The sequence below is a fragment of the Haemorhous mexicanus genome, chromosome 10, assembly GCF_027477595.1.
Source record: "Haemorhous mexicanus isolate bHaeMex1 chromosome 10, bHaeMex1.pri, whole genome shotgun sequence".
NCBI classification, from domain to species: Eukaryota; Metazoa; Chordata; class Aves; order Passeriformes; family Fringillidae; genus Haemorhous; species Haemorhous mexicanus.
In genome coordinates, this window is record NC_082350.1 from 18,301,258 (window position 1) to 18,324,156 (window position 22,899).

The 22,899-nt window shown below is 42.7% G+C and overlaps 1 protein-coding gene across 2 annotated transcripts; it reads right to left on the reverse strand.

Moving 5' to 3' along the window:
* Positions 1-5,127: 5,127 nt before the first annotated feature.
* SENP5 (SUMO specific peptidase 5) lies at positions 5,128-22,899 on the reverse strand. Of its 2 annotated transcripts, none has more exons than XM_059855687.1 (9): positions 22,645-22,899; positions 18,144-18,249; positions 17,847-17,994; positions 17,181-17,228; positions 15,206-15,283; positions 11,765-11,902; positions 10,006-10,089; positions 8,567-8,617; positions 5,128-8,476 (listed from the first exon to the last, which is right to left on the reverse strand). In XM_059855687.1, exons 2-9 carry the CDS (start codon positions 18,230-18,232, stop codon positions 8,366-8,368), a joined length of 747 nt encoding a protein of 248 aa, XP_059711670.1. In that variant the 5' UTR covers positions 18,233-18,249; positions 22,645-22,899; the 3' UTR covers positions 5,128-8,365. The 2 variants fall into 2 exon arrangements, with proteins under 2 accessions (XP_059711670.1, XP_059711669.1); XM_059855686.1 differs by lacking the exon at positions 22,645-22,899 and adding an exon at positions 21,326-22,422.

Sequence of the window (22,899 nt, forward strand, 5' to 3'; positions counted from 1 at the left end):
TGTAGTCTTTAATAAAATACACATGAGAAACAGGATCTTCAATTTACATTTATTTTTATCTTGCTTGTTCATTAAAAGTCTTGTTCAAAAACTACTTTGTCTTGTCCTTTCATGAGAGCAAAGCAAGGAGGTTGAGAGTAAAGCAAGGATGTTCTTGAGCTCAGCGTGGGACTCGCCTGTCCTGATCGGCCTCTGCAGGTCTTAACTCACATGTGGCACCACCAGGGTTTGCAAGGGGAAAGGGGCATAAATATTGCAGGCTGGGAAGTGGCAGGACCCCCTCCCTCGAGGGGCAGCACCCTGATCTCAACTGCATCAGTTGCTTCAGGGGGCTTGGTCCTTCTCAGCCTCACAGGTTCCTGTAACTTCCCACACCCAGGACCTGACTCCTAAGAGGTGAGAGCTGCACCTCACAGAGACCTTGCCACCTTGCCTTCCTGATGTGTCCCACAGACAAACCAAGTACTCCTGCTCTAAAACAAGCCTGTAAAAGCAAAATTCATCTCATTTTAAAGCCTACAAAAGGCTGCAATTAATTCCCATTGGCAACAGACAGGATTCTTACATCTTACATAGTGCAATTCTTACATAGTGCATTCCAGCCCTTAATTAAGACTTTGTGTAAGGAAAGGAGGAAGACAAGAAAGGGCATAAGAATGTAAAATAAAATAACAGGGCTACATGGAAAAGAGATGAACAAATCTTCCTCAAAACACCCAAGTGATGAGTAGCAGCTCATTATCCTCCAGAGCACCTTGCTCTCCTGCTGCCCCCATGGTTGGTCTGATGTCAGAAAGGATTCTCACATCAGCACACTTCACTCCCACTCTAGGACAGGCAAGCTTCAGCATCCCTGCTCCAGCAAGTACATTGACAATTTATATTAAAGATGATAATCCAGGTCAGTAACTTGAGGAGAATAATGACTTTGGTGGACTTGGCACCACAGAGCTGGCTACCAACAGCCTGGGCAGTACCTTCAGAGTGTTCCCAACAGGCTCGCTCACGTTTGCCAAGCCAAAGCCTTCCCTGGACCCAGAACTTCAACAACTGGGATGAGGATGCTGCAGGTCACTCAACCCAAGAAATCCCATCAGCAAAGTAGAATAAAAAGGACACCAGGGTGAAGACATGGCAGTGCAGTTCACTTTCCATCCACCACGGAGATTAGCATAATTAATGAAGTATTTAGAAGCTTTTAGAATGGGAAGCAATGCCACCTAGTGAACAGGATGGCGTGTGACAGACAGGGGACACCTCTCTGAAGGTTGGTCCCTCCTTGGGTGAGGTGTTGATGCAGCAAGTCCCACTGTTGCCAAGAGGTGAGCAGTGCTCTGGATAGGGCATCTGAGCAAGGACCATCCAGGAATCCCAACATCTGCCCCCAACTCACCAGCTACACAAACACAAGTTCAAAGACATTTTACCAATGAATAATTTAAAGAAAAATACATTTTCAGTAGACCATGAATTTAAATTTTCCTTCAACAAGACCTTTTAAAGCTGGAAAATATACAGCTCAAAAATGACAGATGGCTTTAAAATTAGAGATCAGATTATATGGGAATTTATAAAGGTATTGCAGAGAAAAGTGAGCACTGAATGTTACTAAAATTAGGATAAAGCCTGAGCAGACACCAGCAATTAAATAAAAATTCAAGAAAATGCACGGCCCAGAGGCTGTCACAGTGTTTGGCAGTGGTTGACAGCCACAGCACAGTCCCAGCTAACAGAGGGCAACCAGTTCCCATTCCTGTGCTGAACCATTTTCCATTAGAAGATGCAAATTGTGAGCAATTCAGACTCCACACAAGATATTTGATGCAGCCGTTTTTTGGAGTTTTGGGTAGGGTTTTTTCCTCCCCCTAAAAGAATTCCTGGTTTTGTTTAGTTATTTGCAAAACCATGTCAAGTTATAAGCATATGACCACAAATCAGACAGAGGTTGCTACTGATGTGGTTTCTCCCCCCTCCCAGCATTTGCCACGGTAATACAGAGTTATAAAAATAACAGTCATGATCTATGGTAGGGCAGCAGTTTGATCAGACTAAAGACCTCTGGTATGCAAGGCTTCTCTACCAAAAAATGTTTCGGCCAATTTGTAAAATTGATGGGACTCTGGAGTAATCACACTGGAGCCAAACACTTACATGTTTGATACAGAGGGATTTTCAGTGGATTTGATGGTGGGTGGAAGGTGGTGGTGGGGGGGTTGGTTTAACACACACATTCTTTCTGCAACTGCAGTGCAGACGTTGCTGAGGAACGTGCGAGGAGACAACCACCGACGTGGCAGCGACACGCAACCAGGAGACACCATGGCTTGGTCACCCCATGAGCTGGGAGCTGGAGCTCAGCAGCACACGCTGTTCTGGTGGTCCTTGTGTGACATCTGGTGGCCAAAGAGTACCCTGGGAAGATCCATCTGACTCAGGCTGCACCCAGGGAACCCCCCCAGCCCCAGGAAATGCCATGAGCTACAGCCCTTCTAAGAACTGCATCAAAACTTAAATGCTCTGTTTCTGATGTTCGTTCAGGTAAAATGATCAGAGAGTGAATTTGGGAGCTGGACCTTTTTGCTCCCTGTTTTCTAAACAGCACTGATCCCCTCAAAATACCTCCCAGTCCCTTCTAAAGACTAGGACATCCCATCTGGGGACAAACAATTGCTTACAATAATTTTAAGTGGTCAATTAATTCAAGGCATTACACTTCATTACTTAAGAATATTTTAGCTATATTCATGTTCTAAAGGAAAAAAACTATTGACCTGAAGATCCATTCACCAGAGAACAAAATCCAAAATTCTGCCCAAAATTTGGCCCTGAAGACTCTTTTCTGCCCATTAATAGTGAAACAGAAGCACTTCAGTATGCAAAACTGAGAGCAGATCTCCTAAGCCAAGTTTCCTGAATGAAAAGGGGACATACTAATTGAAGAATTACCCTAAAACTCTCTGTACTTCAGACTTCTTTAAAAACAAAACAAAAACCAGCAATCCCCTGAACCTGAAACCCCAAGGAAGCCAGACCTGAAAGGTGAGCTGGAATCGATTGGATTTGTGAGCATCCTCCCTTGGAGCACCCCTGTATTTGCCTGGAGCAGCAATGCCTGCCAGCTCTTCAATGGGCTGGAGCTGCCAAGAAATGCTGAGGAGGAACTGTCAAGCTCCAACTGCCCTAAAGAAACTTGATGTTCAGCTGAACACTGCAGAGGGAATTTCTTCCTTTGCTGCAGTTGCTGCCTGCATTAAGTTGATGTAAAATGCACAGGCTTGAAGCAAGACAGAGTGTCCATTTGTGCAGAGCAACGATCCCTGCAGAAGGCATCTCTTCCCTGCATTTCTCTCCCACTCATCTCAAAGGTTTCCATACACAAGATGGCTCCTTGTCTGCATCGAGCTCTATACATACCATAAACATGACCTGACCCACACTATCCAGTAAAATACATCTTTTTTAAAGCTCAGTTTCTCCCCTGCCCTTCCTCCCACAAAACATTTATCACAAGGTGGTGCAAACAGATTTCCCAATGGATTTTTGATCCCTCCTCCCCTCAGCCACTTCCCAAAGTTGCCTGTAAAGAGCCCCAGGTAACCTTAGTGCTCAGGTAAGGTCTGGAACCCCAAAGTGCCAGGCCAGGGGAGATGAGTTACCAGCAATGCTGAAATTAAACCCAAGAATGAATAATCATCAGAATTTCAGGCAGGAGCTGGAGCTGCTTCACACATGTTCTGCTTCCTTGTGTTGAGAGAAAACAAACCAGTTGATTTCTCAAGATATTTCGCTCCGTTTACAACAGTTTTTAGCTCTATAGTTTGTAATATTACATACTCTGAAATGAAATTCAATCCCCAAATCCTTCTAGCTGGTTACTCATAAAACCCATTAAGTTCAGGCATAAGCAAACCAGACTCATCTTTTTCCCTCCCAGTGCCTATTACATATAAATAGTAATTATTGTTCCTGGCAAGGCTCTAGTGTCTCTTATGATTCTGTACTTTAATGATCTGATTTCTTAGTACTTTCCACTGAAGAATATATTTAACAAGCATCCATGTTTCCTCCTCCAAGATAGGATTTTTAAATTATGAATGTAATAAAGACAATGATGTTGCCAGTCTCATGATTAATAGCTTAAAGAGACATTTGCTAAGCCTTCATTCTCACCATTATCACAAATTCACAAGCTGCATAGCTTTGTAACACGTAGCACAGACAAGATTTAACTCTATAGTTACACAGCTAAATCCACAAGCAATACAAGAAGGGCATTAGTGTAGTTTGATCTAGAAAAGCAATTTAAGTCCTACGTGCTCTGTTGACAGATTTGTGTTTTTTAAATGCCACCTTAGAAGAAAGTGTCTAATGCAAGATTTCCACCCTTATTTATGCAATGGGTGACATCTCCAATCTTGTATGTTGTCAGAACTTAAGCCACAGTAAGTTACATCACTGTGAGACAGAGAGCATCATTAGTGTTCAGCTCAGAGTTACTGAACTAATCAACTGGAGAGGCTTCTCCTAATAACACATCCCAAAACAAGCTGCTACAAACATTCCCTCAAACATCACATCGGTTGCTTTTAAAATTAAAATGAAACCAAACCACTGAAAGAAAACAGGGTTTATGGTAAAACTCAATTTTATTACTGCACAGAACATGGGCTTCATTCAATGCAAGAGCACACCCACAGTGCACAGTCGTTGCTCAGTGGAGTTAACTCTGCAGCACTTCCCAAGGTTTAAATTTTCACGTTGAATTGAGTAAATGCTACAGTAGATAACGCCAATCAAAAGTCTGAGAAAGTAAAGGCAGGTTAAGCATTACGCTGGAGATTCAACACAAGCCAGCAGCTCTGGGCAAGCCCGTCTGGCTCGGTGATCAGTGCATGTGAAACATTCAAAATATCACCTTCACACTCAAGAGAGCCAGGAAAGAACAGAACAACTGCATATTAGACAGCACAAAGGTCCAGCCTCCATTCTGCAAGTGCCAGCAGCTCAGCAATAGGCATCTCTCTACTCACCTTGCAGAATCAAGGCCACACTCTGTATTATTGATTTGTATCAGGGGCACAGTCATTTAAAACTATAGATTAGAGCAAACAAAATGGAAACTGATAATTCATTTTCAATTCTGTTTAAGGTTTATTACAACTCAGGTAGCTTAAATTTGTCACGCACGAGGCAGAGGCTTCACCAGTTCTGGGACTATTTGTATAAATCAGCACAGGGAGACAATCTCTTTGGAACAAGTCGTGAAATTTAAGCATCTGCCAAACCAGTTCAGAGTGATTTATGAAAATCTGAAGATCACATTAATGGAATTGCTAACAGCCATAACTACATCCACATAAATGTGCCTCTCATAATAAAAACACTCTACATAGTTCTGAATGTTTTAAGAACTAGTAAAATGACTACAGATTATGAAGTCTATCTCCTTTAAGGCATCAAAGACATTCTCAAGGAGGAGTTAATTAGTCCAGTTTCACAGGATACACCATTACAGAGCCTGAGATTCTGACTGCCTGTGATTAATTTCAACACTGCACCAACATACTTTGCTTACATTAGATCTGTTTTCAATTTCCCCTCCTTTTTCTTTTTTCAGAGGCCCCTCACTGGTGTGTTCACAGCTGGAGACTCAAGTGCAACTCCTCTGTGCTGCCCCATAACCAACTGGAACACTTGTCAGGAAACCTCTAGATGACAAGAAAGCACATAAGAAGTACTTTCCAACATGCATGTTTCCCCACCCTGTTCCCCAGTTCACAAGGCAGCAGATTCAAATGCAAGCCCCCTCCCCTCCAATGATCTGGGACACACATGCACTTGCTTCAAAGCACCCACGTTCAACACAGCTCACAGAAATCCTGTGCTTTGGCTGATGCTGCTGATAAGGGGATCGTGATTAAAGGCTCCTCACCATCTCTCACACAGCAAGATGGATGCCTACCAACCCGTAGTAGGCACCAAGCCTTTGGAAACAACTGTCTGTAGTGCAGTGTTCCAGCACATTCCCATGCAATGAAAAATATCCATCAACAAGGCAACTTGCACAAAAAAATAAGGGTCTTTCTTTGAGGCATTGAGCCTCCCAGGCTGGTAGTCTCACAGGACACCTCTCAAGCTTCCTTACCAAATGCTCAAGTTCTGAAAATAAAGGCAATCTGCTCATGCAGTTCCTTTTGTTCCACTCCCTTTCTGCCAGAAGTCTTGAAAATAAAGCCTCACTTTCATGCACCCAAAGTGGCACCACCTCCACATCTCTTCCTGGCCCCCCAATTCTGTGTATTCCTTCATACCGGGATGCACAATTAGTAGCAGGTTATACTGAGGTAAGAACTTTCCTCTGGCTTAGCTGTGGCCTGGGTCAGTTGTCCCACCACATAAGCATTGGAACCATTCATGTGACAGCAGTGCACAGAGAAGATGAGAATGGCTGCAGTGGCTTATACGTGCTACCCCGCAGGAGGAACTACATCCCAAGTTTCAGTTTTCACGGAAGTCACCCTCCACTGCTCACAAGCACTCACCTCAAGAAGGTGCTGCTGTCCTGTCAGTTACACCTCAGGGAAACACAAACCGTGTGCTGTGGGGTGCTCTGCACCATACAATGGGCAGATGTATCTTGCCTGTCTGGGTTTTAGGTTCTTTCTGATTCATTAAGTTCCTCATTTAAATTATCTAACCAAGTGCTTAAGGCTTTCCTTATCTTGCTAAATTAAGCCAGTCCTTGCCAGCTGCCAACAAGGGGAAGTGGGAACACGCAAGAATACTGCAGGAACTCCTTCTCCAGCACAGCAGTGTGCACGTGCTTCCACTTCCTGGCCTGACTGTGCTTGGCACTCCCTCCCTTCTCCCTCCCGTCCTCTAGGAGGGATTTGCACCTGGCTTAGCTCAAGTCTGAATTAATTTGCAAGACAGGGAAGTCAAAGTGGTTTTCCTCCATCAGAAGCCAGGGCTATGGATGGACACAAAGTGAAGCTGTGCAGCAGATGACGCTTAGCAATGAAAATACTTTCCCTCTGGGCTCATTCCTGTATCTGGCAGAAAAACACAGCAAAGACATTTGCCGGTGTAGCAGTGCCAGACAACAATCTCTTCAAGCAGAAGTAGCTCTCTTCAACAAGGAGCACATCACAGTTTACAGCCCAAGGTGAAAGCCCAGCAGATCTACTGCTCTCACCCACCCTCTGCCCAGCACAACAACCCTGTGAAGTTCAGGGCTGGGCTCGTGGCCTCCCACCCCTCTGGAGCAGGGTGACATCACCTCGCTGTGTTTGCACTGCACCCGCAAGTGCCGCAACTCCCAACCAGACCCATCAGTGCTACTGGACACAGACAAAACCAGGGATGTTCGAGACAATCAAACAGCAGATGCAGCAGAAATTAATTAATTTACATTTGAACAAAAGCAAAAGCCAATGGGAGGTTAAAGACAACAAGCTTTGCAGACAGAGCTGAAGGAAGAAATGGTACATTTTCACTGCATATCATGGATCTGAGAAATGACTCCAAGCCATCTGAGATGTAAACAGTCACTGTCAACGAGTTTATCTTACTATCTAGGCTGTGACTCTTCAAGGCTAGCTTTACAGTTCTCCTTAATACACATATCATGGAGACTTCTGCAGCATCTTGGAACTTACCATCTATCTGACTGGCTGAACACTTCTGTACTTTCTCTTACACAGACAAGTGCTGAAGCTTTATTTGTGCAAAGACTGCTTTTTGTCTATAGGGACAGGCTGATAATGACAGCCAGAGAAATGCTAACAGAACAAACTTTATTAGCAACTTGGACTATTTGAAAAAGGGGTCTTCACAAATTAAAGCTGTAGATGAGTTTAGCCACCCTAAAATGTGGTATCCAGTATTACACAGCCACAACAGGGACAATGGAACTATCAAATACATTCTAGCTGTTCTTTTTATGGCATTGATTTTTTTTTTTTGATACATTCAAAGCATTATTGCATCAGAAAACATACCATGCATCTTTATTTTTCCAGACAAATTCACCTGTATTTGTCATTTCTAGCTACACCTCAAAGGTGCCCCAAATCTACCGTTTCATGGGTTTAGTTGCATGCTTTGCCTATATGCATGCTGAAATAATAAATATTAAATACAGGAAAGAACATAAGAGAACCAAACTGACATTAGGAATAGTCTATGGCAGCTCTGTTATGTTCTGCCAGTTAAAGAACTTTGCAAAAGGTTGAGGTAACAACAGTGGCCACACCACTCAGCTGAGAATCGCTCAAAATTCATGGAAATTTTCAGAAATTCAAGTACACAAACACCAGCTGCAACTTGTCAGAAATGCCAGAGAAATTAGGTTGGCTGCATTTTATTAGTCTATTAGCTGGCGTTCACACAGCTCCTTGTAAATCCTTTTTCTCACTCGGGGCATATCTTCCTGGGAGAACTGAAAAGGCTGGTCTAAGGCGAGGCACTTGCAGTACTGGGGAAAAGGAAAAGGCTTGGTTGAAAAAAAGGACATTTACTACATGAACAACATAGGCCACTGATTTTTACATAGGAATACTCTTACCTGGAGCACAAAAACCCCACAGTCACTGTCATTTTTCTGTTGTGGAATGCACTGAAAGGAAAAGAAACAACCAGAGACACGTCAGATCTTTATCCTTTTACTTAGATCATTTCGTTCTCTCTCTGCTTAATGTCCTAAAGCAGATTCAGCTTAAGGATCAGTTGTCTCATGCTCAGAGATAGCTGTTCTGCAGCACCAGAAACTGGAGTTGTAATTACTTGTTCTCATCCCAAACTTTGCAAGGTGACACTCAACACCTTGTTAGAATAACACCTAATATTTAGAAAAATATATAGTGTAGGACAGAAAATAAATTACAGTCTTTCTTTCAAGTTTATTTTCTTTTAGTGACCTACACAGAACAGCGTCTCAATTAGTTTAAATAAATGTTTGTACAGCATTATCTACTTTACACAGGACAAAACTATATCAGCAAAGTCACACAGGCCTGGAGGAAGATTACTCTCAGCATCCATGCTACTAGCAGTGGCTTTCCTCCCCCAGCCACACCAAAGGGTTTCAGAGAACATGACAAATGGTTCATCACTAGGCAACAGGACTGAGCAAGGCAGTCTCAAATGATAACTTTCAACCTTCATTATTTTCTCAAACATGCTCAATTTTGATATGCAGAGCTAAAAAGTCCCAATCACTAGTGCTATTATGTCTCTGGCACTTGAAAAGGCAAAGTAATTGTTTTTTCTCAACTCCCAGATCTTCTGCCTCACAGAATGCAGGAGGATGAACTGACTGCACAGGTTGTGCATGAGTGCAGAGAAGAATCATTTTATCATTGTATCAGCATCTAAAAATAAATCTGTGCAAGGAGGGAGCTGTTGGAAGTATGTCTAGTGTGCAATGACCTGTTTTATATCTTTGGAGCCATTATGGGATGGCTACGCAAATTACATATTCCCTCATTTACACTACACACAAGTTATTCCCTTTTATTGTTGCCAGACTTTGTTTACTTGTGATCAAACGCAATGTGCCACAAACAGCCCTGGAGACCAAAGCCCTCTATCCATAGCAAACATAAAATATCAGCAGTAGCAACACCAGCCTTCCTTCCCTCACCAAAGCCCATCCATTCAGAACAGCCCTTTCAGGAGAAGGGGGGCAGCTGAGTGTCCAGCTCAGTCAGTCCTTGACCTTGTGTCAATATGGACACCAGCTGCAGGTTTTGCTGTGCACACATTTAATTGTTCAGAGAAAGGCTCAGATCATCAAGCCACTTGCAGAAAGTGCTAAAGCCCTGGTGGGACTCGAATGACCAACAGAGCTGGAATTCCAATGCGTAACTACCTGCATCTCTCCCAGCACCCTCTATGTGGGCAGCATAAACCCATTTAGTACTTGTACAAATACATGAATTTAGAAGCAGCTTCATGAAATCTCCCACAAAGTCAGACCCCAGGGCTCAAAGTGCTGTCATTTACCTTTGTCACAGCAGTCTGCCAACCCTGAAGGAACTCGGGGCGATTCTTCTCTTTTGCTTCAGTCAGCAAATACTTTCGAATGTTCTTCAAAGAAGAAAGGGGAAAAAAAGCAACATTATTCACCAGCTAAAGAACAGGAGAGAAACACTGACTGCTTGGTTGGCATCCTTTTGACAATGAGGACAAATTTCAGGTGAGCATTAGGAGCTCAGCTAAAATCTAGAGGTAAAGAAATGAACTCTGGTGGGTACTGTGCCTTCTACCATCAAGGCTCATTTTAGTCTATCAAGGGGAGCTCTAACACCCCTCAGCCACACTGAACACTGCTCTACTTCATACCAGACTAGCTGTGGCACCCAGGCATAAGGTCAGAGTGCTCCCAGACATGCACAGAAAAACAGAGCAGCCTGGCATGTGTTCTTTCCTGGCTGACACCAAGGCCCTTACATTCAATACGGCCACATTTTCCTGCTGGAATCTCAATACAAAATGCTCGAGTTCTGCAGCTAATCAACAAAGCTCCAGGGAGAGCTTTAGTGACATACAGGGAAAAAAAACAGGCTGACACAAGCGAAGAGAAGGAAGGAAGATAAATGAGACTACGGTCTTGGGTTAAGCAAATCCTACTTCTCTGTAAACAGGCTGGGAATTTACAGCACAATTTACACACTGAAGTACACAAATATTCACCTTAGTGTGTGGATCACAGTGAATTTTGGGGTATTGCTCCCCTCCTAGCCCTAGAACAGGCATACATAAGATTTCCTCATGTCTGTGAGACATTCAGGTGCAAATGCCTCGCCTGGAATGGGATGGGAGAGATCAGGTTGCAAAACTGCAGGAGAGACCATAGGGCTGCTGACAGGGATGGCTGGTTCATGCTGCACGTTCACAAGCTAGAGAGCATGAGATCTCTTGCTCCCAGGACAAACATTAGCTTCATCCTCAGTAAATGCCAGCAGGCATACTATCTTCATTCAGAAGTCCTGGCTGGGAACTCTCCTGGGTACAATAATTACTACTCTTCTGTAAGCCAACAACTACACACAGTTAAAAGTAGAGGGCTTGCATCAAGCAAGCAATTAAGTTGACAAAATTAGCTTTTGTAAGAGGGTCATTACAATTTGCTAAGCCCAGCAAAAAGTTCCTGGCTGTTCTTTATCAGGAAAACTGATAATTTAACTCCAGTGTTCAGGTTGCAGCCCTGAAAGGTTGCTGGGTTCTAACCAGAGGCAAACACCCCATTTCAATGCAGGACAAGGAAAAAGGCAACACACTGTTAATAGCACAGTAACACATAAACCCCACTGGGCAACACTACAGCATCTTCAGTCCTGTGCTCTCACCCAGGCAACCTATCCCCTAAAGGACTACAATTTATCATTTATCCTAAACACAAGCCCCTTAACAGATGAAAGAAGTGCCCTCACTCTCCTTGGGGTCCTTCTGCTTCCCCATGGCACTGGGCTTTGAGCTTCTGCTTTTTGTGGGAGTGCCAAGTCAGAGCCACCAAAGCTGTGCTGATTACACGGTCAGGCTAATTGGGCAATAGGCAGTCTGACCTCAGCTCCCAGCTCTGGTGTGACCCTCGAGCTCTGTGCTTCAGACTCCTCAGCAGGACAGGCTGATTCTCGTTTCATACACAGCAAGACAATGACAGACATACCCCATTTAAAGCTTATGGCTGAACAGAAACAAAGGGGGAGTGTTTCCTTTAAGAAAACAGTTCAGACTTTGCAGACATAGCTGTCACTCTTACCTCTACACAAAACTTAAAATGAATGCCTTGGGAATCATAAAATGAAATAATTCGACTGGGGATGTTCACAGTAATGAGGGACCAGTGGACCTCCAGGTGAATAGGAATTAACAAGAGAGTCTTCTTAAACAAGTCCACCTGGCAAAAAGAACAACATATATTAGAGTTCCATAGGCAGAATACAGCATAGCCAGAGATAATTGTATCCAAGTTTCCTTTCTGCCACTCCATAACTGAAATCTTCTTTTGCCACCTCCACTCTTTCACTACATTCTTCATGTTTACCTAATACACAACTTATTAGCAGGCACGGAAATACAGTTACAGACCAGAAAGTGGCTGTGGAACCTTCTACAGTATCAGAATTAATCACTACTGTACTTGTGACAAAATCCTGCTCATGCTGCACTGCAACATCTGTGCTGAAGTGGGATTTCTTAGGTAATGACGGCAATACAATTGAGCCTCAGTTTAGGTTAGCTCCTCATCTCTTCAGTAATGACACTTGTCCAGTGTGAGCACTACTCATTTCTATCAGAGGTGCTGATAGAAATGAGTAAGAGACAGAATTTGGGGCTGTTGAGAAGCTCAACACAAGGTAGCAATGTACATTCACAGCCCATTCACAGCCCAGAAAACCAACTGCATGCTGGGCTGCATCACAAGCAGTGAGACCAGCAGGTCAGGGAGGAGACTGTGCCCTTCTACTGCTCTCACAGGAGACCACACCTGAAGTGCTGCATCCAGCTCTGAGGCCCCACATGTAAGAAGGAGGTGGACCTGTTGGATCAGGTCCAGATGAAGCCAAAAAGATGTTCAGAGGCCTGGGGTACCTCTACTATGGAGACAGACTGAGGGAGTTTGGGCTGTCCAGTCTGGAGAAGAGAAGGCTCTGCAGAGACTTTATAGCACCCTCTAGTACCTAAAGGACTCCAACAAAGCTGGAGATGGACTTTGGACAAGGGCATGGAGTGACAGAACAAGAGGGAATGGCTTTAAACTGACAGAGGACAGGCTTAGATTACATGGAAGAAAGAAATTCTTCCCTGTGAGGGTGGTGAGACATAGGCACAGGTTGCCCAGAGAAGCTGTGGCTGCCCCACCCCTGGAAGTGTTCAAGGCCAGGCTGAATGGGCTTGGAGCAACCTGGGATAGTGGAAGGTGTCCCTGCTCATGGCAGAGAGGCAGAACTGGATGATCTGTAAGGTCTCTTCCAACCCAAATCATTCCATGATTCTATGAAGAGGCTGTAATTACAAACACCCCACAAAAACAGCAAGTTTGTAGTTTGACCCCTTCTGCTCTAACACAGGCTTTGAGACTTGCCAGAGGAAAACAGAGGAGGGCAGGATGATTTGGTGAACAGAGGAAAGGAGGGCAAGAAGGTAGAGCAGGTTCATCCTTTCTCAAAGGTAGCTTTGTAGCAGATGTACTGTGGTCGCAGGCAAGCAAACAAGGGAAAAGGTCTTGAAGTACAGAACGAGTAGATCAGATGCAACACCCCCCGTGTCTGTATGGCAGATGAGCCCTTATGCTTTTGGAAGCCAGCCAAGCCCAGGCCTTTCATGATCTTCCTTCTCCTAGCTCCTCTTGAAAGAAGTGCCTAATTACTGGGGTTTTGGTGGCACAGTCCAGAAAATAAGCAAAAATAGAATCCTGAACTAAATGAACTCATCCTGTGGGAAGATTTCTAAGCTTTTTTCCTGTTTTTTTTAAGCACTGTGCAATTTGAACAGTACATAATTGCAACACGACTGGCAAGGGCAGTTCTTTTGTAGGAAAGAAAAGTCTATTTCTTGAGTAACAATGGGAAGTCAAGAGACAAAAAGGTGTGGGCATTCACAGCAGTTATCAGCTGAGCCTGGCTCACAACAGTCCTTTGATTGTGACAAGCACGGACCCTGCTCCCACCTGCAGAAACTGCTTCCTGACCGGATTACAGCACATTCACTACACACCAATCCATCACTCCTGGAGAGAAGCACAGGGATGTCAGCCAGCAGCAAGCTGAGACCACAAAGGAAAACTGGAATAAGAGAAATGAACTACATCTTCTGTGATGTCCAGTAACAGCAGAGCCACACAAAACTCAAGGGTCCTCATGTGGCCCTAGTTGTGGGATTACTGCAGGTGTGCAATCCTGCAGCAGAAGAGTAGAAACAGGCAGAAAAAAGTTTGTCTTTAGTTACAAACTGATGTACAGGAAGAGTGGTGGCAACCCTGATTCACTTCACCATGAGAGCAGAGTCAGCTCTGTGTGATGACAGTGAACCAGGAGTGGCAGTGTGATGGGTGATCAGAAGGGACAGACACTAACAGGAGCTCTGAAACCACTACAGCCAGAGCCAGCAAGGATATTCTGTATCCCAGGAGAGAACATTTACAAAACATGGTGCTATACTCTGGGGTGTTTAAAGAGCAGAAACAAATTCCCTTAATTGCACATTGCAGGATGAAGGAGTCTACAGAATCCTTCCCATAGAAACTGCTTAGTTCTCATTCTTGCTTGAGAGATTCTTTAGGAATTTAAGTGTAAATATCTAAAAATTGTCCTGTCTCATCAGGTACCTCTCAACAGCAACAGCAATACAGACCCTGCTTCCAGAATCTGCCTTAATTTCAGGGGTTTTTACAAAACTTGCGTTGCTGGAAAAAAGGAATGTTTAAAAAATAATATGTGGGAATATTAAGCACCGATATTCCATCTCACTTTAAAGAGATTTTTAATAAATTATATGAATAGATTTTATATTTGGATAATGAGTTCATCTCTAGCATTTCACAGATGTGTGCTATTTAAGTACTTCTGCAGAAAGATCATACATTCAAACATGGCCTTTGATTAGTCTTGCCTCATCTCCCATATTAGAAAGGACAAATGTTCATAGAAAAAAAAAAAAAAGAGTATTTCTTTTTGCATTAGCTATCCCTGAAAATATCCCACCCATGATCTGGTGTGGGTTCTGGAAAGCAACGTGAATTCTGCTCTTGTCAAGAGAACAGCGGTCCAGCTTATTAACCATGGGTCTCTTTTTTGCTTTCTAGTACCTGGTATATGTTACTTGGAGTAACAATTTGATTTTGTCAAAGAATACCAAGTTGAGATAAAAGGAAGAAGCAGAATTAAGTCTGCTCTCCTGTAGATTAGCGTACCTGGCACTGTCAGGAGCAGTAAGAGACATTTCTTGCAGTTAAATTAACAACTTGCATGAACATACACAAAGAGATAACCTCTCACTGAAGATTTAGCCATTCCAAGTACAACATACCCGTACTAACTTGAATAGTGCCACACTACTATTTTCATCAAGCCCTTCCCACTTTGTACAGCTCCTCTGCTAACCCATCTTTTGCAAATAAGACTCTGTAACCCAGCTCCAAGTTAGTGCCTGAGCCCAGCCCAGCAGAACCCCAGCACTGATGACAGCATGCTGAAGGTACCTTTTTAGTCCATCGTTTCACCCCATTATATCCTTTGGTTACGAGCTGTCTATGAAAAAAGCTGTTAAAGAAATGAACCTAAAAAGAGAGAGAGAGGGGAGCAATGAGCACAGAAATTTTTATGCACAGTCATTCCCCTTCCCCCAGGATAATTTATACAAAACAACTTGTAATGAGGCAATATTTAATGTAGGTTTAGAAACAGAACCCCAGTAGGGACAAACAGAGGCTTTGCCAAGCCTCAACTTTACTGTTCTTCAGCAAGCTAATAAAATAAGCCTCCTTTTCCTATAATATATCATATGAGCCACTGCAGCATTTATATTTACATTTTTGTATCTCCAGGCATATCATGTTTAATTTTTTTGTTGGGGACAGACTTGGGAGAAAAACACCAGGACAAGGAGTTAGTTTTTGTTCTTCTTTACAGGGAAGAGAACACTGGACTGGAAAAGCAGGGGTGGTAGAGAAGGGAGCAACTTCTGGCTTTAGTTGCTGGAAGCTGAGACTCAGAAAAAGAAAATTGATCAAACCAGTTATGAGATTCAGTCCAACAACATTGTCTTTGGCATTCAGCTCTTATGACATGAACAATATTCTGCTATTGAGAAGTATTTTTAAGGTATGACTGATCCATTTGGAAAGTGAAAATCAACATTTATTACAAAAAAATGTAGGCTTATGCAAAAAAAAAAAAAATAGCTCCAAGTTCACACTATTATTCCCTGTGCTTCACTTCTGGCAATTATACTAACAGATTAATACAAATAGAAATCTGCAACATCTGTTTTTAATAATTCTGCTAGTGTAGAGGTGGTAGGAGGCTTGAGCTGTTACTTGAAAAAAAAGTTAGAAAATTCAGCATCTGAGAACACAGTCTAATAGCCATTAGCTATGCCAACAGACTTCAAAACCACATTCTGAGGTACCAGCACAAAATCTCCCATGAGGATTTCAATTATGCACTAGGAAGAAAAAGCAGACACAAGCAAACAGATACAATCTCCAATACCCCTAGCCTAGCACACTCAGGAAATACGGAGAATACTAATGAAGAATCACCATCACCTCCAATCAAAGCAACAATGCTCTTTCTTCAGAGCTCGAAGATTTTAAGAGTTACATTGTGCAGAGCTCATCTAAAAATGGCTTTGTTTGGTTCTTCCTTTGTGGTCTCACCTGAAAACTGTTCTGTCCCTAAACAGATGGGTTTTTATAATTGTCACTGCTGCAAATTTAGTCACAAAATGGGGGGGGGTTGTTATCTTGATTACTTTTTTTCGCTTTATTTCTCTCAATTGCCACCAACAGTCAGGAACTGCAGTTGCAAAGCTGTAAGCATTCTGAGGAGGATGCACAAAACAGAGTCCTGCAGAGTCAATACTGCCAAGGAACCAAGCAGCTCCACACAAATTCACATTCACCAGGCAGGCAGCTGACACAGCTTGAGCTGTTACAGCCCCCACAGCTACAAGGTGGGCGGGAGGGTGAGTGCAAGCAGCACATGTGCATGGTTCAGATGCTAACACTCATGGTTTGTCATCTCAGCAGAAATCCATCTTCATCAGAAATTTCAGCTGAAACACCAGGCTGCTGAGCATAGGCATGAACACAGCACTTTAGATGCAGATAAGCTAGAAACAGAAACTTCCAGGGAATTAAGGAGAGTGGGATGGGCCAAAACGGGGCACGTGTCTTCTACAGGTACATCACTGACACCAAGCTACCACAGAGAGCACCTGCAGGGCTAATACAGTCAGTTCTTGAAACAGGAGCAACAGCACTGAAAAGGGAAAAGGAAAGGTAGAAAATTTAAGCAGCACATGGCAAAAAATTATAAGGGAACCACTCGTTCCATTATAATTTGTTGGCCATCGTTGAGTTGAATCCTGATTCTATGCCTGAAGTGTGCAAAGGTTCACCCTCCGCTCTCCATCTCTCATTAGGTACATTTGTAATAACAAAACTCCCTCACCTTTTCAGGGACCGCATCCATTACGAGCTCTCCATACATGTTAATTATCTGGAAGAGTTAGTAAATAGTTTAATACATGCATTACAATTTTTTAAGACCCAAATTCTCAAGTGCCCATAAAACACCGGCCCCTACCCACTTAAATCAGCAATATGGAGAGGAGATTTAAGAGCCACATTGTCTGAAGGACAAGAACTCTGCAACTAATAGTGGTCATCCTGGAGAGAGACTGTAACTTGCTGCTTGAAGTCTGCCTCAATCTTAAATGCAGTTTAATTCAATTTAAATCTACTGGTGCATGCCCTGGGCTCTGCAGCCTTCCTGTTTTTTTGGCTGTGGGACACAGTTTGCTGTTTCACTCTGTCATTCTTGCAATCTGCTCAAGCTCAGGATGGGGAGAGTTACTAAAACCTATATGAGTAGCCACTATTTTATCAAAATAGTACAACATAATTTGTTCAAAAGGAAACAGTGTAATTGTGACACCTCCCAGCTTCCAGACTTACTGCACCTGTCACTGTAAAAGCTGCCCACCACTCCTTTTCTTGTGAAGTGCAAAGTAAGGGTAGCCCACCTGTAATGCCAGCAGAAGGTGTACAACTGGTTTTCTAATAAAAATGGGCTAAAAAGGGTTAGGGAAGCACATAAACACCAAGCATCTCTGACCTGGTCATTCAGCCAGTTCTGGCCTTCCAGTGTAGCCAAATCATCCATATCTAGCATGTGCTTATTATAGAAGACCCGGAAATTACAAGTGGAGGTTTTTGGATGTTTTTCTCGATACTTCATGATTTCCCTGGTGATAAAAGGTTTTCTAAAACAGGATTGAAAAGGTAGAGAAAAATAAAGTCAAGGTCATGTCAAATGGATTCTGTTCTCCTAGTTGTTAGATGTACAACATGCAGAAGCAATGCCAGTGATTTTTGTTCTTTACCAGGTGGACAATGTGATACTGCTACACACCTATGGGAGAAATCTTCATTAAAGACTTCTTTTAATCTTCCCATGACATCTTTTTCACAGAGTGGTACTAAACTGCCATATTTCTTCATAACTTCATCTAGGAATCCTTTAAATATACCAGAAAAAATTAAAGTGCAAACATATAAAAAGCTTCTGAGTTCACCAATCCAATAAAGCTCTCAGCTCTTACAGGTAAAAGCAGCAGTCATTCTGCACCCAACCAACAAGCAGCAGCATCACCACACGTGGCAAGCACATATTTAACAAAACTAAGCTCAAACTGACAACATAAAATAAAAGAGGAGGTAGGGGAAGAAGGACAAAAATAAAAATGCATGAATCTGATCACTCAGCGACACAGGAAAAGATCACCCCCTCTTCTTGCCATACACATACATATCTACAGCAAACTAATTATACCAGTGCTAGAGAAGAACCCATCCCCTTCCCTGCTTCAATTAGCATTTTAAATCATTTTACTGCAACGTGAAAAGCCATCAGCTCCTGCAACAGGTTTCACTGAGAAGCCAGTATCCTGTCCTTATGGCAGGCAGAATGACTCTCCTCAAATGCAGGCAGCTGGAGCTGGCAGTGTTTGCAGCCTGCTCAGTTCCGCTGCCACACCACAGTGAATGGAAAAGACACCAGACAGAGTTGCAGCAACTTTAACTCCTCTACCCCTGTATCCTAGGGATGGCATTTAAGGTGACACAGACAGCCATGTCAGCCTGTCATTGCCCAGGAAAACACTGAGCAAGCACACCAGAAAAACATATTAACTTGGAAATAATGAAGAGATGAGTGCTGGAAGAATTGAAAAACTTAGGAAATAAATGTTTTTCTTTCTCAAACACAAGACTGGAACACTGGAGATAAAAATTCCACACAAGCATCCAAAACCACTCTGAGAATGAAAGAGAATGGAGAACAGGATTTCAACACTTGCTAGTAAACAAGAGAAAAAAGACCAAGTTGTCCAGCTCTCTGAAAATGAATTTTCAGATGCAGCAGAAAACATGCGTTCTGTGTACAGAAAGCTGGATCTGAGATCAGAGTCCAGGAAAACTGCATTAATCCAAAGTCCAGGACTCTTCTGAGGCTGGGGTGTGATGGCAGAGCATCACTGGATAGAGCATTGTGTGCTTACTAAGGCTTTAAGAACATTTCCTGGAAACTTTCAAGATCAGAACAGGAAAAAGCAAGACGAGAGAAACATTGGACAGAAAAAGTGCCAGAAGAACAGCAGTTAGAATAAAAACCAAAGGAGAGAGACCAAGAAAAAACCCAAACCAAAATGAGCTGAGAATAGCAGTGAAGATATAACAAGAAGTGTGAGAGAAGGAAGAGAGGAAGGATTGAAGAACAAGATCAAAGCCCAGTGAAGCATTCTTCATGGGAAAAGAGCCTTCTGGCAACTCTGCCACACTTTTGCCTAACAATTTTTATCCCTTACATCTCAGTACACTGTGATAGGGAAGATGTTCCTCACTCTGGCTAGAAGTCTAGCTAGACAATGCATGGGGCTTATGAGTGTACCTTATTCTGTTTTAATATGTAAAAATTTTAAAGGCTTTTTATTAATGCACAGAGGAAGGACTGTTCTTCTAATTACAACTAAGAGCAGCAGAGCTCCAGACCTCCAGCACTACTGACCTCACTTGGGCTGGTGTAACTCAAGGAAGAGAATACAAAGTTCAGCCCCGGGGCAAAATCAGATACCCATCATGAACAGGATTTACCATGGGGCTGTTTGATACCTAATAGCACTTCTGAATGCACTAAGCATTGCAGCCCATTAACGTCCAAGTTCAGCTGCTGCAGAGAAATTCAAAACCCAAGAGCAGCCCTAACACTTGCACCTCCTTCATGTTTCTACCCCAGGAACTCTTGCCAGGTCAGCACTATATTTTAGGGTGCAGTTAATTATTAACAACACTCCTAAACACACAAGAACTCCTACAACTAAAATTCTTCTTTACAACTTTTCAGCTGAGAAAACTCAGAAGTACTATACTATCAGACCACAAAACATTAACCTTTGCCACCCTGATACAACCTTGGCTCTTGCCTGTTCATCTTTTTCTGATGGACGAACTTTAAAACTCCATTGCAGAAGTGATCTCTTCACTGGGTTACCAGAGTTTCTCTCCATTTCTCACCCAGCATCTGGTCCTTGCTGGATCACATAAAGCCAGTCACTGAGATGCACATCCCACACTAACTTACAGATATGGATGTGGAGAGCTAACTCCTCTCTTGAGGTTCACTGTCTCCTTTTTCACATTTTGCTTTAGAGAAATCAATCACAAAATTGAAGGAGAAAACAGGTAGGCAGAAAAATCAGAGCACGTCAAACTTCAAACAATTCCTTTAACACTCATTGACACCAGCTCACAGTTTACGGGACTCTAAAAAGCCAATTTCTCCAAAGGAAGATATCAGAACATCTCTGAAGTTACACTGATGATACAAGATGGCACAACGTGTTAGCTTACTGCTCCTTACTCTGTGTGTAAAAAGCTGCTACACCTAAATAAGACACCAATTACTATTTTTATCATGCTTCTCTTTAGACAGACTATCAAATACTGCATGCTCAGCATAGCACAAAAAAACCCCAAAGACTTTTTGCTGAACCCTTTGCTAAGACCGGTCTTTTAAAAAAAATATTGTCTCATAGGATTCATTAAGCTTACTCTATGGACAATTTGAGAGAAAACTAAGGGACAATGAACAGTATTTGGATATTAAAACCCAAGTTTAAGTGATTTAGTGAGCAAGAGAAGAGAGTATAAGAGCAGAAGGAAGCATTAGAATACCTAGGATTTTCAAAAAACAAATTAACAATTGTCAACCAGTTAAAAACCTGAACGTTTTGATTCCACATGATAAGACATTTAAAATTTCTATCAACAATCTCCTGCAGATTCCAATTAAACTATATTGTAGTCTTTAAAACAAAATAATCTTAAAATAGCTTGTCAGATAAACATTCATTTGTCCCTCCTTCATGCAGCTCTCCTCTATGCAGCCTCATTTAATCAAATGTTATGCTAAGTGACCTTTACAATTCAGAGTAAGAAACCATTTTTATAAAGGAATTAACACAATATGTAAACTCCACAATACACGCAGCAGTTTTCAGGAACTCCTGGATGCCCTAAGATATTTAAAAGGTATACCACAAAGCCACGCTGCCAACTGCTCATCAGCCACCCGGGAAGTTTTCTGACTGTTCCTTTTGCCTCCCTTCCGAGTTCCTGATTTCAGTCCTGTGCTTTCTGGTGAAGGCTCCTCCAGAGGACTTTTACAGTAAGGGTGATCTAGTAATTTTGAACTAAAAATGTCCAAGTTTAAGGAGCCTTCTACTTCCATCTGGCTAGAGCTGTCCTCGTTCTGTGTCAGCTCCATGGAAAAAGGTCCATTTGCAAAATTATCACTGACATCAGAATCCTGCAAGGAGGATTGCAACAGTGTCATTCCATCTACACCTACAACCTCCTTGGAGTCTGCACCATCTTGATCTGAAACAGCGATTTCTTTTCCTGTCACAGAGACGACAACATCAGAGCAATGATCCTCTGCAAGAGCCCCATTGGTCTCCACCTGGTGCAGGGTTTCTGCCTCTGGAGAAGCTCTAACATGCAGTTCTGGTGGGACAGCATCCACACTGCCACCGTGCCCTCCGGATTCTGGATCCTCAGAACACGGCTCAGCGGACACATCCTGTGTGTGGCAGATCTCAGGTGCACATATCTCATTCTCCGCTCCTAAAGATTTTGGTGTATTACTGTTCATATCTGATAAGCTGTACCGCTTCCAAAGACGCTTACTTTTAGATTTCCAGGAGGAAAACAAATTACACAATCCACCTTCAAAATCCTGCTGAAGCGTTTCCTGATGGTCCCTTGTAACTTTCTGCACCCACCTTCGCTTGATTTTTTTTAATTTGCAAGTCTTGCCTCTTGCTCGAAGTTTCGGGAATTTTATGATTCTATACCGAAACCTAACCATAGAAAGTTTCTTATGCATCATAAATAAAAATCTCTTTTTTACAGTATGATGGTTAAATTTGGACCTCTTTAGAGCTGTCAAGGGGCCACAAGTTCCATTCCACTCCCTTTGCAACAGCATTTCCTTTTATAGTTGCTTAAAACTACCAGGACTGTGTTGCCCTCATCATTATTGCTCTCCTCCACGCTATATACAAAACCACCTTTCTTTACAGGTAAGGCAGCACCTTCCAGCGAGTCACATGAGACATAATGGATATGGCCAGAGATGCTATTGAGAACAGCAACAGTTTCAAATTCTTCATTCAAGGGATCTTCACTCTGAAAGGATTCATTGTTGAGTTTCCTCACTGCTTCTCCAGACGAGCTTTTAGCTTCGTGATAGGGACAGGACCTTTTTGCTCTCAGTAGTTTTGTAAGGAAAGCTGTATAATTCAACAGTAGGTTTTGGACAGGTTTCTGCATTTAGAAGCACATCAGGAGCCCACCTGCTTTGGAGCTCAAGTGTCTTCCTTCTGCACTGCAGTATTCTGTACAGTTTGTTGTGATTTAAACTCACAAACAGCTGGGCACTCTGTCTTTTCTTCTAAGTTAGGAAAACTTGTTTTTTGAAGCAGTATTTCCCAAGCTTCCCAAAGCCAGTGGTCCATCTTCCAGACTGGGCCAACGGCTGACTTCTTTGCCAAAGCAAACGTCTTCTATGGCTTTTCATTTTTCTGCTGCATTATGATCTACAAAAATAG

Coding starts and splice junctions, on each gene's coding strand:
- SENP5 (XM_059855686.1), bottom strand. CDS start 22,277: ATGCTGTTGCAAAGGGAGTGGAATGGAACTTGTGGCCCCTTGACAGCT. Junction 17,995..18,143: donor AATGAAGATTTCTCCCATAG/GTGTGTAGCAGT, acceptor ATCCTGTTTTAG/AAAACCTTTTATCACCAGGG. Junction 8,477..8,566: donor GTGGGGTTTTTGTGCTCCAG/GTAAGAGTATTC, acceptor CCTTTTCCCCAG/TACTGCAAGTGCCTCGCCTT.